This window comes from Blennius ocellaris (assembly GCF_963422515.1).
Source record: "Blennius ocellaris genome assembly, chromosome: 7".
Lineage (NCBI taxonomy): Eukaryota > Metazoa > Chordata > Actinopteri > Blenniiformes > Blenniidae > Blennius > Blennius ocellaris.
In genome coordinates this window covers 5,852,942-5,867,678 of record NC_137656.1, presented here as the reverse complement: position 1 = coordinate 5,867,678, position 14,737 = coordinate 5,852,942, and the positions used below count along the sequence as shown (strand labels likewise).

Below are 14,737 nucleotides of genomic sequence, written 5' to 3'. Positions count from 1 at the left end.
ACGACCAGCACCGACCAGCACCAGCAGCAGCAGCATCAGAGAGCATCAGAGAGCATCAGAGAGCATCCCCACACAGCCCCCTCCTCTCTCACTCGCTCACACTGATGCCTCCCTGCAGATTGCAGAAGCTCTCTGCACAAAGCAGGGCTTGTCTCTTAATGAAGAGAGAGAGAGAGAGAGAGAGAAAAGATTACTGTCCCTAAACCCTATGATGTTTTAATCTCGCTTCTAATGAGCATCAGCAAATCTGAGTCACTTCACATTTAGAGGAGAAAACAAATAATTCAATAAATTCAATATTTGTACTCATGATGCAGGGTCATGTATGGATTTCCTCTCATTCATTTGATGTACTATTCTTCTTCTTCCACTTTCCACCCATAGACATGAATCTGATTGTATACTGTATGTTTACACTGTGCTGGACTGGGATCAGTTGTGTCCTATGAATACGATGGATGAATGGATGGAGGAGGAGATATCATGAAGACATGCACATGCTGCAAATGACTCATGGGCATATTTCAGGACCAATATAAACAATGGGCACAGCTTGGAAATGCCAGTTTTTCCTTTAATTTCGATAGTGCTCATCGGTTTTGTCATTACATCAACTACAAGGCAAGCTTTATGGCACCATCTAGTGGTCAGATTGGTTCTGACATAAGCAAGTGCAGCAGAGAATGTAGTGCAAACAGGCCGAATGCTGGAGTTTTTTGGCAGGTCAGGTAGGAAGGATTTACGCACAACAACAGACCACCAGCGGCAGAACTGCACCTCTATCTTTTATTGATCTCTCTAAATGCCATTTAGTTTTTATAAAGAAGTTTGAGTGATGCACCAAGATCAGGTCAGGTTATATGGCAAGTTCTTCAGAGAAATTTTGGGGCTGCAAATACATTTCAAGCACTTGTGGGGACAAAATAAAGTAATCTATTGCTAAAGCTAACAGATTCAGTGAGAGCGAAACTGCAGAGTTTTCATCTACAGTGAATGTAAATTTCAAGGATCCTCCAATAATCGGAAATGGTGTTTTTACTTAATTCGATTGTGTAATGAAGAAAACCTTTCAATATTTCCACAGCCCCCTTCTGAATATCTGTGTGTATATTTTTAAATAGTGGGGGAGCTAGCGCACGTAGAGGATACTGCTTTTAAACTACTCAAGCGAGCCAGAAAAATCAGTGTTTCAACTTGGCTCTGGTAAATAAACATCTATTATTCATATTGCTGACTTCTTTTAGTGCAGCTCCCCCAGTTTTAAATTCTCCGATATAAAAAAAGCAAATAAAAAATAACCTCATAAGATATTTAAAATACAAACAAGTGACCCGAAAGTGATAGCTTGTTTTTTATTTGGAGGTTGTTTTTTTTTTTTTAAACCTGCCAAGGTATTTCACATTATATTCAGACATAAACATTATGCAGCTTTCACAAAACTTTTTTTCCTCATTTTTTACATGTTATGTACATTATTTTTTATACAGGAAGCTTATCTCAGTAAACAAAAACCAATATGCATTCATTGTAACATTTTTAAACATATCCATGCATATAGTCACTTTTTTTTTTCCTCCACACACTAGGATGTGAAATGGTTTGTCACGTTAGAAGAGGCTGTATATGTACGCACAATAACAGCTGCAGAATACTGTTCATGTTTATAAAAACGGTTGTAAAAAAAAAAAAGAAAAAGACTTGAGGATGTGCTAAAGTGTTAGCTGGCATTAAACAGTTGAGTGTCACTCTTGGTCGGCGTCCTTAAAAGTTCTTCCTTGTGCTTCGCTGTAATTCCTGGAATGTGTCGAGCTCAGACACAAACAAACACAAAGGGAACATCTCGGAAACAGACGTTCAAAATGTATTGCCATCAAGCTGCCATAATATTGCGATTTTTTTTTTTTTTTTTTTCCATTTTGCATCCTTGCGATATGTTTGCTTTGACATCAGACCAAACAGACGGTTAAAGTAAATCAACACAGGCACTTAATGATCAAAACCCGTCAACCGGCATACCATACTATATACGATACACACAGGCGAAACACACAACTCTGCCCTGGAGAACATTCGCGTGGACAAACACGGGCGTGTGGCTGCTGCAGGACGACACGTCACTTCCTGTCGCCGAGGAAGCCGCAGGGGAAGAAGGCTCCCTCGCCATCGCTTCCCAGCGAGCCGCACGGACTGTCCTCTCCACTGCTCAGGTCCTCACAAGAGTCCTCACTGCAAGACAAGAGGAAGCCATTAACAGTCAACTTATACACCGTTCATAATTGTTACATGACTTCTTCCCCCTGCTGGTCATATGAGGAACACATGTACAAATCATTCTTGATGAATTTCTAGACATCTAATAAACAAACACAAATGAATGAATGATTCATTATAGATATCATCAATTAATTGCAAGTCTTAAAGGGGATGGAAGGAGATGCAAAAACAAAGCCTGAAAGATGTACTGAGGAAAACTGCTCAAAAAACTAATTAAGGACATTTCGATGACCGTTTTTTTTTTTTAATAGATCTTCTGTCTTTATACAGTTCAGACTTTGGAAAAGTGCCAGAGTACCAGGGGAAAATAAAATAATGCATGCACAGGAAGAACATGTAAACTTCACACAGAAGCGTAACTCAGAGGGGAACTGGGGGGGCTCCGGGGCAAAAGTGCCAACAACTACACCACCATCCAATCCATATTTAAACATAATATGTCTTGTTGATAGGCGTCAGAAACAACGGTGGAATGAAGAGAAAGAAACTGCACTATTAACCTTTCACTCTCATCCCAGCTCCTCTCAGGAATAGTTGGCAGGCTGGGTACGCTAAAGTGACAGGCCTGGAGATTCTGCGCTGTTCTCCTGGAAACGATCCAAACAAGCTTTTTGTTGTTGGGTTTGTTACATTCGCTCGAGCGGTACTCGGACATGCACTTGGCCACCAGGTCCTTCCAGTGGAGCAGCTCGCCGTCGCCGATCTACAAAGGAGACGAGACGGAAGCAAGTGAGAGGGGCTGCAGGCGGAAATAGCTTTCAAATATTTTCAGCCGCAAGTTGAGTCTTGTTCCTGTTTTTCTCGGTACACATACTGAACGTGTTGGATGTCACTGCTTGACAGTGACATCAGTCATGCCAAGTCATACATTTTCAGCATATTTCATTTTAGATTTTTTTTTAAACTAGTGTATTGCTACAATATTGGTAGGAATAATGAAATAAGTAATTTCTCAGCTTTTCATGTTTGTCCAAATGGGACTGGCAAATAAAATTAGAAAAGAACCCAAAATAGTAATACTGTAAGGATACATGGCTCAGAATGCAGTTATTCTTTAAATTCTAATAACTATGGGTATTTTAATAAACACAAAAGGTAGATACTGAAACTGTATTAACATCAATTTTGAGACATATTATTTTTAACTCTAAAAAATGTGGATTATTATTTGATTGTTTCTATACTCAGTACCCAAGAACCCTGTTTCTGGCAAGGCAAGGCAAATGTATTTATGGAGCACCCCTCAAGCACAAGGCAATTCACAGTGCTTTACAGAGAATTAAAAGGAATCTAATAATAAAAGACATACTATAAAGCTTTAAAAGAAATGCATTAAAGGAAGCAATGAAGAATCTTAATCTTGACTCGGACTCATCACTTCACTTGTCATAACCGCCTCTTTTTACCTTCAGAAGTCTTTGGAATTGTGGGACAATCTTCACCAGCTTGACTGACTGGAGGGCGTCAAACTCCAGAGCAATGAGCGCCAGCGCCAACACAGAGGGCTGAAAGAGGGAGGAAAAAAGTAATTTCAATCAGATTGGACACTCAAAAAAACAAAGGCTGTAAAGATCACCTGAGAACGATCCTTACTTTTGCTTTAGAGAAAACAAGCCGACATAAGCAGGCTTTTAGCTGGGCTTCCAGTCTCCCAATGCTTGGGATCTCCTCCCTTAAAATATAGAGGGAATCCTAATGTGATCCGCCAGTAGCAACCGAAGTAGAATCTTTTTTGACCAGCCTCAATCAAACATCAGAAACAGCCACAAGTTGAACAAAACAGCACCGCTTACCTTGCAGCAGCGAGGCACGTGAAGGCTGCGTAGTAGAGGTGAAGTAAGGTTAAGGCCGTCACTGCTTTGGGATCCACGCAGAGCTTCTCAGAAATGATCTTCTCCATGCGACACAGGTCTGACACAGTGAACTTGCTTTGGCTGATGCGAATGAGTTCGTGGGTAGGTGAGACATTACTCTCTTCCTCAACCATTTTGGCAGCAATGTGAAAACAGCAGACGCCAATACAGGGCAAGTGTTTAGGCTGCACCTGCCACAATAACAGACGGATGAGTGGGTCAACACACGGGGATTAAAAGGTCAAAGACTGACAGAAAAGTGACGCCCAGTGTGGTTAGGAGAACAAAACATCACAAGGGAAATTCTTACCTTCATAATGGCAAGGAATCTATCCAGCAGATTGACGGCTTGAACAAAGGTTTGGGTGCTGTAGCCAAAGAAGCTGGTCAGGCTCCACAGTTCTTCCACTCGGTTGTCTCTGCATTTTGCAGATACTCCGGTGTAATTCTAAAAATAGCAACAACAAAAACAAACAATCTATCAACACCGCATCCCTGGAAGCTACAAGTATTTTTAGCAGACCCATATGGCAAGTCAAAGCTGTGGAAGTGGGTTAGTGGGTTATACCTCTGTGGAAGAAGCCTCCATCAGCTTCAGGCCTGCCTCTCTTGGAAGAAAGTTGCACTCTTTGGCGCAACATGTCTTCAACTCTTTCAAGAGCAGGCTGTCAACCCCCTGGAGATCCCTCATCCTGGAAAAAAACATGTTTCAATTGCGCTGCCTTAGCAGCCTGGAAAACATCCACAGCGGGAATGTCTGTAAGGTCTGATGAGGAGAAGAGGATATGTAAAGCCTGTTTGTTAAACCACACCTACAAGGTGTCAGGTGTCACTTTGAGAAGTTCTAGACTTTCTCAGAAAGGCTCACTGTTGTATGATCAACAACACTGCCCTAAAGGTATTATATTCTAATCGATTGTATAAATTTGTGAAAATATGCGGCGTTAAAAAAAAAAAAATACATCACAACTAAGTGAAAGTGGATGTTTACAATTTGAGATAAACGCCCACCAAAAAATAGAAACTAGGTCAATCTGGACAATCCATATTATGGCCCGATATAACACATTTTAAAAGGAGGTCAATGAGTAATAACGAGACAGAAAACTTCCCAGACTCTTAATATGTGTGGTTTAGTGAAAAATAAATCTGAAGAGGGCGTTAAACAGAGAGACAGCCTCAGTGTTGGCTAACTACTTCAGCTAGCCGATGTCAACAAGACGTCGTCTTGGTCTTACCTCGTACAGAAGCCGCCAATGTGCAGGATAATAACAGTTCTGCCGGTTAATTATTCATCTCTGCTTTTCAGGTTGCCATTTCTCCAAGGAAAGTGACCAGATAGCGTTGAAAACCTTTAGTCCCCGCTGAAAGGCGACGACCCGCCCCTGAATAAACAAGCTCCGTCTCGGCCTCTGGAGAACTTCATTGACCGGCATGCACCTCGTCGTGCGTCATTACCGACTGCGGAAAAAGGCGGAAGTTGAAATATTTCAAAGAATAGGCGCTAAAAGAGACTTTTAATTCTTCGAACCAATTTCCACTGTTAATATATATTTATATATTTAAAAAGTCAACGAACTTATCTATCTGTCAACATGAATTTGTATTCACGCCAGCCAGGAATTAGCTGAAGAGGCTACGGATGTTGTTTCCATGGTGGGGAAACTTTGTTGACACCTGCTGAGCTAGCTTGTATGGTTAGCTTGGCGTAATTCTGTCTTTCTTAGTTTCATTGCGGTTTTATATTACGAACCTTCATCAGTGCAACGATATGTCATCGGCGGTCAGGCCCTCTCAGCTTCGGATGTATGGACTTCCCATCAATAATGACGGAATACGCTTTGACCCGTCACCCAACGGTGTAAAACCAACACAAACAGCTGGAGCAGGAACATCTGGTAAGAAAGTTAGTGTGTCAATTACCGAAACGTTTTGCATACCGTCTGGTCCAGTTAACTCAACTGCTTTTTATTTACTTGAAAGCGTCTCCCTCTGTGGAAACCAGAGACACTTCAACCAGGCTGAGATTCACGAGTTTGACACTGGAAGAGCTGAGGTAATGATACTGGTTTACTTTTGTTTTACTTTTAATTGAACAAATGAACTCATTAGCTTCTTCTTAACACAATTCCTAGATGTTTTCACTTTTTACGCTTGTCATCTTGCAGATCTGTAATGTTATTACCCAATTCCTCGTAGTTATAGCCTACTTGTGAGTTAAGTTTTTTGCTATTGTTGTCTTTGATCAGTTTTGACAATGACCGGTTTTTATGCTTGCATGAAAACTAGAATAGAAATACTTTATTAATCTCAGAGAGAAATTACTTTTACCAATGGATCAAACATATAACCTTCCGATTGAAGGACCACCTCTCTACCAACACAGCCACTCCAAAAACGAATTGGCTTATGAAAGATGCTGAGTTTGAGTTTTACTCCTTGTTAGTGAGGAGCTTGACCGACGCACTAAGGAAACCCAATTGTTGCAAGAGGAGGTGGAAAATGCAACCAAAGTGGCGTTGGAGAGGTTCGGATGCACATCTAACGGCTCGCCTGGACAAAGCTCTCACAGTCATGGGTTCCTTGCTTGTGAGTGTAATCCTGGGTATCTACAATAACTTAGAATACGCACAATGGCAAAAGTGAAACATCATCCATTATCATTCATCTACACTTGAAGCAAAATGGATTTTAAAATAATCTATGGTAAGCAGAGGCGCAGTGATTTTTAAAACATTTTATGCAGATGGCGTGAATGTTATTCTTACTGTTCCTTTAGCACTTCAGCAGAGAGGGGCTCATCCTCTGGTCTTTGACGTGGATGAATTAAACCAGAAGTGTTGCCAAAGAGACATGAGCTCTCCATCAATGGAGGCAATAGAAAGCGCAATAGATGACTGTCTTCAACAGCTGTCTGACCTGCAGCTGGACAAGGTCATCATTTAGTTTCAACTATAACTCTTATGCTGTTTATGTTTTAATTCCCTCCGAATTATTCTGTTAAGTGATATATCTATTTCACTTTCTGAAACACAGACACAAAATCAATCTGAACAAGAAACATCTAATCTCCAAGGAGCTCGTATGAACTTGCAGGTTCAACTGCACAATGTCCAGGTGGAAAAGGAGTTCCTGTCCGACCGGAGGTGAACACAAAGAGAAAGTTTCAATTGTGAAATGAAAGTGGCCCAAATCCATTTGAACCACAGGTCTTTTTATTTGCAGATTAAAAGAGTCACAGAAACATGTTGATCAGATGGAAAAGATGCTGTGCATCTTGGAGGAGCTCCAGAAAATCAAACGGTCAGCAGACCAGAAAGTGCAGGAGACGGCAAATGAGGCAAAAGATGTAGAAACACTGAAAGAGACTGTAAAGGATCATACATTCTGTGGAATACCACGTGGAGGCAACCAAATATTCTGTGCTGAAAATGCAAATGGTTCAAAACTACAATCTGTGGCTGCAAACCTGAGTGGGAGTTTCAACAATGAGACAGAAACTGCACGAGAGCAACGAATTTTGGTAAGTGACAGAAGTTGATTGTTTTTCTTGTTATTTAATGTTGACTACGTTGTTTTCCCCATATTCGTAATGCCATGTTTTCTATTTTTCATGTCAGACAGAAGAACAGCCTACGGTTCATGAATACTACAAAGAAAACCAACAAGAAAGGTATTAAAAGTTTTAGTTTGTGTCAAATTTGTGAAAGGCAAACAGAAATTACTGTAATGATTAAAAATAAAAAAAGACTCTTTATTTTTATTCCATAGATTCTTTTTTAAAGGTGAATAATGCTCCCAAGCATCACAAATGTATTTTATGACCTTATGGGACCAATTAAAATTTTCATCTGACCTATGAATTTGACATTCTTACTAGATGTGATCAACCTGATGCAGATGACATCTCAGAATTTATTCCATAATCTCTCATGTCACTTTTTTCACAATAATAGAGTCAATATTGAGAGACTTTTCAAACACGTTATATTATCCACAACGGTTTGGGTATTAACAGCTCTGCACATTGCTGCGTTCTAGGATGGAGGACCTTATTACGCACCTTGGCCACGAGATGGCGATATTGACCGATAAACTGAGTTCATCCAAAGACAGCGGAGTCAGTTTAATTGTCAAACTGGAACTGCTCAAGTAAGTATTTCACAAATCATCATCACTCATGAGGATTTGCAAACATGATATTTGTGTATGTTTAAATTAAAATTTTCTTTGTGATGAATTTCACTATAATTACAATGAATTGTTGGTTAACTAAAACCAATTCCACTTTACAGAAAACTTGCAGAAAGACAGAAATTATTACATGAGCGCCACATCAGTGATCTAGAATCAACCATCTCCCACCGTAAAGACAAGGTAAAGATGATTGGGTCAGTATGAAGGCTGGATAGCATCTTGTCTAGATTCATACTCCAGGATGAAGGCTTTCTTTGGTGTGTGCGTGTTCTGGGTTTGTTGTGTGGACAATCAGCTTGTTGCGGTTCATACTCAGTTATGTAATGTCCTGGGAGAGAAAGATCAATCACAACAACAAGCCAAGGAGCTTCAGTCACGACTCAGCCAACTTCAAGTGCAATAATAATCTCATTAATTTTAATGTCTGACCACAGTTTTGTCTATGCTGTTTCACTGTCTGACGATACTGGTCGTTGCACAGTGCACAGTGGTTAAATCTTGCCTCACATTAATCATACTCCCGGATTCACATCAGGATTGAAGGGCTTTTCTTTGTGGAGTCTGCATGTTTGTGCGATGCAGAACATCTTTGTTCAATCACCTGTTTAATAACAACATGAGATGAGGTGTGGAGCCAGTTTCAGTTCCATCAGTCAGATTTTATTTCTTTACGCTGCAAAAGACACTTGATTGTATTTTGCTCTTTCTGAAACAATGAGCCTACTATTGCCCCACTTTATCCAGAGTTGCTGTGAGGAGCAGCAGTGTGGACACTGGGAGGAGGTAAAGGTCCTGAAAGGACAGCTGGAATCAACCAGGGAGCAGCTTCGTAACGCTGAGGAGGAGACATCTCGCCTGCTGGAGCAAAGGGCCCATGAGGGGAGCCAGTCCCAGGAACTCCTGAGAGCCAAAGGCGGGGAACTCCGGCTCAGGCAGCAGGGAACCCAGCAGGTAATGAACCCAAGTGTGTATGGGTGTACGAGGCAAAGGTCACTTATGCAACGTGATTTGGTAACTACTGTACTGACATTTACTTTTAATTGTTGGTTCAAGTTTTCTGTTGTTTTTATTTTTCAGTATCTTGCCAGATTGGAGGAGCTTCAGAGTCAGTTCCAGACTCTGCTGGCCGAGCAAAAGACACTGTCTCTGAAGGTGAATGACAAAGAGCAGACGATTGGCGTTCTGAGGTTGCAGATGGAGAGCAGCATCCAGACGGCAGCACAGCACAAGCGTACCGTCGACGGTCTTAACCGGGAGAACAGCCTCCTCAGCAACCAGCTGAACCAACGCAAACTGGAGATTCAGCACCTCAGGGTCAGGAGCATAAAATAAAGATGACACCTACAGCATCTTCATGTCTTACCATTGATTTCCCTTCCCGTCATACTGGTCTGACTTGGTTGTTTTTGTTTGGGGGTTGTTGTTTTTTTTTTTTGTCATCAGGCTGAGTTAGCCCAGCACAAATCAGACGTGGCTGCTGCGGCGTTCGAGAAGCGAGAGCTGCAGGCCTCAGTGGCTGAGCAGAGTCAGCGTGCGCGGGAGCAGAATCTGGAGAAACAGCAGCTCAATACTCAACTGGAGCTGCAGCGTGTGCAGTTACACACTGTTACCCGTGAGTTACACGTACATGACGCCCTCCACTCTTCCATACATACGTGCATTCATACAGCTGAGGGAGACGTGGCCTCGTCTCACAGGGCAAAAGGCAGCTTCCAACTGATCAGATCACTAATACAGAGACAAACAGTTGCTTAAGCACACACTCACACCTATGGACTTTCCAGAGCTATTTAATCTATCAAGTAGGTCTTTGGCTGTAAAAAAAAAAAAAAAAACCCCAACAAAAACAAAACCTTAAGGTTTAATTAATAAATGGTCTTACTATGAGGTAACAGTGCCAACCACTACACTAACATGCCACCTAATAATTTCCCTTTAATCTAACATTCCCGTCACTAGAATGATGGGAAACAAGCTGTAACTTGAATCTTAAAAGATAGTGCAGCGTTGGTTGAGTAAGAATTTAAACTAAAATGCTTTGAACAAACAGCATCAAAGTGTTCAGTTACCTCAAATAGGGTTTGGCTCATATGATGGATCTGTTTTCTTTTCTTGGATCTGAGACAATTCTGGATTATTCAGTGACACGTTTGCAGTTACAACCTTCCTCTCCCAGCTATTCCTGGTTTTAATCTTCCAGGATATATGGACCAATATGTTAACTGCACGCAATATATTGTTTTTACTGCATGCATTAAATGATTTTCATCCGTGGGATCTCAGGCCAGATAGCCAGTGTCTGTAGTCTGTCTCTCCATTCACCAGGATTTAGAGTGCAGGTCACAGCGGTGTTTCTCGAAAGAGTTCAGCCTTCATGGGTCTTTTGTCAAATCAAATGATCCTCTTGTCCTGCTGTGTTAAGAAAGCAAAGAACCATGTTTGGTATGTTTACACTGTCAACCAAGCCTTTCTGTCGCTGCTTGTGTTTGCTTGTCTCTCAACGTGTATTGCTCTACGTGGATATAACTTATGTGTTTATGTGGGCACGATTTCAGAGGAGCACAAGGAGCTGCAAAGGCTCTTCAGCTGCAAGCAGGAGGAGAACAAGGGTGTGGTGCTGAAACTGCAGAGTGAGCTGAGGAACGCCCAGGATGAACTGGACCGGATCAGGGGCGCCCGGAGGACGCTTGAAGGAGCTGACGGACATGGTTCGAGCCACTTTTCTCGTTCAGAATGTAACCACATCAAAAGGCATAGTGGACAAAAACTACTCTGAGACAACCAGTGACTTATTACTAATCTGTGATGAAGTATGCAGATGACAATGAATCACTGTAATCTTAATGAAATCTCGAAGAGCAGATAATAGTTTGTATTTTATATCGTCCTGCTCTTCATTTTTGTCTGAGATTTTAATCTGACAAATTACAGTTCCCCCCCACCCCCAAATTAAAGCTTTGTCATTTGCCCGATACTCCTCTCATTTGTTCATGTCCCAGCCATTTTCCTATCCCCTCCTCAGGCCTCCAGGTAGCCCAGGACATGCAGAGGGAAGTCACTGCCAGAAGAGATCAAGTGGACTCCATGCAGAGCAGAATCCAACATCTGGAGGAGAGTGTAGTGAAGCTGCGCCTGGTGAGCGAGATTCAGAGTGTTTGCCTTTCATCTCCATGGAATCTACATGCTTGTAATAAGTTATTCATCGTATCAGTCTCAGGTTTTCAGGTCAGATGTTTCCAAAGCTTGAGAGGAATAAGGAACGATAATTCAGACATTGTGATTTTATTTCATTTTTTTCCCCCATCCTGGTTTTTATAGTTACACATATACAGTACATTTCTTTGCTCTCTGTGTTCAGGAGAAACGTCAACAGAATCTGGAGGCCCAGCGTCAGCTCCAGAAGCTCTCTTTGGTTAGAGAGGAGAGGAAACAGCTCACTCTTGAATTGGAGGCCCTTCGTGCCAAAGACCAACGGTTACAAGAGCACATCAGCGAGCTGAAGGCAATCCTTCACAAGGTGGCGGTATTTTCATTTTCTATACGTCATCACAAAATATATGGTGACTAACTGAAACTTATACTTATGGTGATGTTGAGGTAAAGGAGGGAACGTTTGGTGCTTGTTATTTGCTTGTCTGTGTTTATTTACTGTCATCTATCAGAAGTATATGGTTAAAAAAGATGTAAAGTATCTATTGTATTAATTTCCCCCAGTTTACTTTGATCTCACATTGGAGCTAAACAAAAAAGGGAAGTTTGGATATTCAAGTGGAAAAGAAGCTTAATCAATCCTGTTCTGTTTTTTCTTTTCTTGCATGTCTTATCATAGATGTCAGAGAGCTTTGCAAACTGTCAGGATTTCATCCAGCTGCGCGAGCAAGAATTTTTCTGTCTGAAGCTCCAACACGCCCTGGACCTTAAGGTAGATTCCAGGAGAAGTCTGGTTTTAAAAAAATACAAAAATAAAACAAAAGAACTGGGTTAGCCATACCTCACAAGGTGTATCTAGAAATGCAATTAAGTGTTGATTTTCAAGTGTGTCTTGACACATTCCCAACTTTTTCTGTAGGAGCTCCAAAGTCCAAATCTGAACACAGCTCTGAATGATTCCCCGACATCATCTGCACTCACCACCCCGCCTTCTTCCAAGCACCCCTCCTCTCCTCAGATCAAGGTACCCTCAGGAACTCTCTGTCCCTGTCTCATCTATCCCCCACACTGTAGATTCCGCCCATGAAGTGCCTCTGTTAACCTTTTTTTTTGGCAACACAGACACAAACGCAGCACATCTGCTCGACCTTTAAATCCAAAACACACACTGCACTGGATTCCTGTGGCAAGAAGAGAAGGATTGTAAATAATGTCAACACCCCAGTGCAATACTGTTTGTTTTGTCTTCCAGAGTCAGACTATTTTGATTGATTGATGGACTGCTGGTGATAGTCACTGATACAGAGTTCATAAGACAGTCCCACGGTTTCACTGTTCAAGCGTTCCACCGTCACTGTAGCGCTGCATTCACATCGTCTTTCCTCTGTCCTCCTTTGGCCCGCGCGATCTCAGGGACAGCAGGGGAGCGCCACCCGTGAGCTCAGGTCTCCCGTCAAAGACATGCGGGGAGTGGCGAGTTCAGAGAACCACGGACCACACACCGGCAACAGCAGCGGCTCCCACCGGAGGAGGTCTGCGCCGGAGAGAGTGCACAGAATCACATTGTACGTCTGGCTCCTTTCCCACACGCTGCAAGGATTAGCTTTGCTCTTATGTCAAAAGAGGTCACTCCTGATAACCATGTGACGCTACTCAATGACTAGTCACTATCGCTGAAGGGGGATAAAAGGCCTGTGGTCATGGGTGCATTCACTGACCACACTGTATTAAAGGTTCTACTGTAATGCACAGAGCGGGAACCTTGTAATTTGGAAACTCTGCCACCCAATATTCATGTTCACCTTATTTTTCTTGCCCCCTGCTAAAGCGCTGACGAGGCTGAAGAGGCAACGACTGGCCCCAGGCTGAGGAGGAAGATGTGTGGCAGGTAGGGAGAGGGACCAAAACAAGTCATTTTGTGGGGGGGTGGTTTGTTCATTTAAATGACTCTCTGACCGGAGGCTATGACATGGTCAGTGTAACCTTTGGCTCCTTAAACAACACACAAGGTACCATTAAGAATGACAAACTGTGTAAAAGCATGTAACATGTCCCTGTGTGTGTATGCTGGCCAGTGAGCCGCTGATCCCGAGAACAACTGAGCCAAGCAAGAACACAATTCACGCATCCTTCAATCAGAGTGAGTTTCATAACTTTTTCCTGTTATTAGTTTTTTTTAAAAAGCCTCATCATGTGAATGAAATGTCATATCTGCAACATTCAATCTGAAATACAGCACATGATCATCACTGTACTGGTTGTATATTCAAGCTGTCTGAGTAAGATATTAAGAAGCTGCTGCCATAACAAATCCGGACTCAAATATGTAACGGACACTGTTCTCTTTTAGGCCACGCTGCATCCAGTAGTGCAGTGAAGTACACGTCATTCCTGCAGCTTCTTTCCCCGGGCCGCAGGTCACCCGTCTATTCCCTCCTCACCTCTAACCCCACCAGCTAGCAGCAACACTACATGTCCTAACGCAGGCTGCTGGCAGTAAGTTGCATCAATTTAAAAATATATGCCCATCATACTACACTTTTTTTTTTTTTTTTTAATCGAATAACAACAATAGATCAAATAGCTCGTGTTTGTTTACAGGTGAGGTTTATTTGAGGAAAACCGTTAAAAATGTTCCAAAGACAATCACATCATGGGTTAAATGATATTAGTTTATCAAGAACAAATGAAACAAACACTATGTTCAACTGATTGTTTCTGAGATGTTTTGCTAATTGCTAAAAATATTATTGTGGTAAAATAACTAACCAGTTCATTCGTTCTGCCTTGCAGCAAAACAATGGGCAAGATGAAGTTTGACGTCAGAAGATCTGCAGAAAATCAAGTGTATGATTTATTTATTTGTATCGTGATTTAATGTTCCAATAAAACTTTTCTTTTTCAACATTCAAGTGTTTATTAATTACTTGAAGCCAGACCAGAAACGTCAAAAAACTGCATTAACCATACTGTAGATTTAGTAAACATGAGCACATTTGAAGGTTTGCATTCTTCCTGCATTTTGATGAAGCAAACCAGAGTGAAGTAATCATTGTGACCTAGACTGATACAGATAAAGTTAAATTGGAGTTACTGTGGTTTAAAGCTCTTTGCTCCTTTGGCTTGAACACTTTCTCACCACAGTCCTTTTTTTCCTGCTGCTTTGACTGGATTTCATTATTGATTTGTAGCACTAATCTTGATGAGGAAAGTTGATGACACTGTCACATCGTCTCCTCACCCTGCAAGAGGCAAACATAAGC

At 41.7% G+C, this 14,737-nt stretch overlaps 2 protein-coding genes across 2 annotated transcripts; one reads left to right on the top strand and one right to left on the bottom strand.

The window, feature by feature from the left end:
* Positions 1-1,344: 1,344 nt before the first annotated feature.
* LOC308131919 (cyclin-G2-like) lies at positions 1,345-4,833 on the bottom strand (the record flags this gene model as incomplete). Its single annotated transcript, XM_080498812.1, has 7 exons — positions 1,345-2,226; positions 2,775-2,977; positions 3,681-3,779; positions 3,868-3,946; positions 4,068-4,318; positions 4,438-4,575; positions 4,696-4,833. 7 exons carry the CDS (start codon positions 4,831-4,833, stop codon positions 2,115-2,117), a joined length of 1,020 nt encoding a protein of 339 aa, XP_080354938.1. The 3' UTR covers positions 1,345-2,114.
* Positions 4,834-5,929: 1,096 nt separating this feature from the next.
* LOC308132763 (coiled-coil domain-containing protein 158-like) lies at positions 5,930-13,959 on the top strand. Its single transcript, XM_080499945.1, has 21 exons — positions 5,930-6,025; positions 6,111-6,183; positions 6,574-6,716; positions 6,907-7,061; positions 7,164-7,273; positions 7,353-7,650; positions 7,748-7,800; positions 8,169-8,279; positions 8,423-8,504; positions 9,069-9,275; positions 9,402-9,638; positions 9,768-9,936; positions 10,880-11,032; positions 11,347-11,459; positions 11,683-11,841; positions 12,154-12,246; positions 12,394-12,498; positions 12,888-13,039; positions 13,303-13,362; positions 13,550-13,614; positions 13,825-13,959. Exons 1-21 carry the CDS (start codon positions 5,932-5,934, stop codon positions 13,932-13,934), a joined length of 2,742 nt encoding a protein of 913 aa, XP_080356071.1. The 5' UTR covers positions 5,930-5,931; the 3' UTR covers positions 13,935-13,959.
* Positions 13,960-14,737: the final 778 nt, after the last annotated feature.

Bases quoted from the DNA above. Each gene is read 5' to 3' on its own strand.
- LOC308132763 (XM_080499945.1), top strand. From the start codon at position 5,932: ATGTATGGACTTCCCATCAATAATGACGGAATACGCTTTGACCCGTCA. The intron at 11,033-11,346 runs GTTCGAGCCACT...TCCCCTCCTCAG, and splicing joins TGAAGGAGCTGACGGACATG to GCCTCCAGGTAGCCCAGGAC. The intron at 12,247-12,393 runs GTAGATTCCAGG...CTTTTTCTGTAG, and splicing joins AACACGCCCTGGACCTTAAG to GAGCTCCAAAGTCCAAATCT.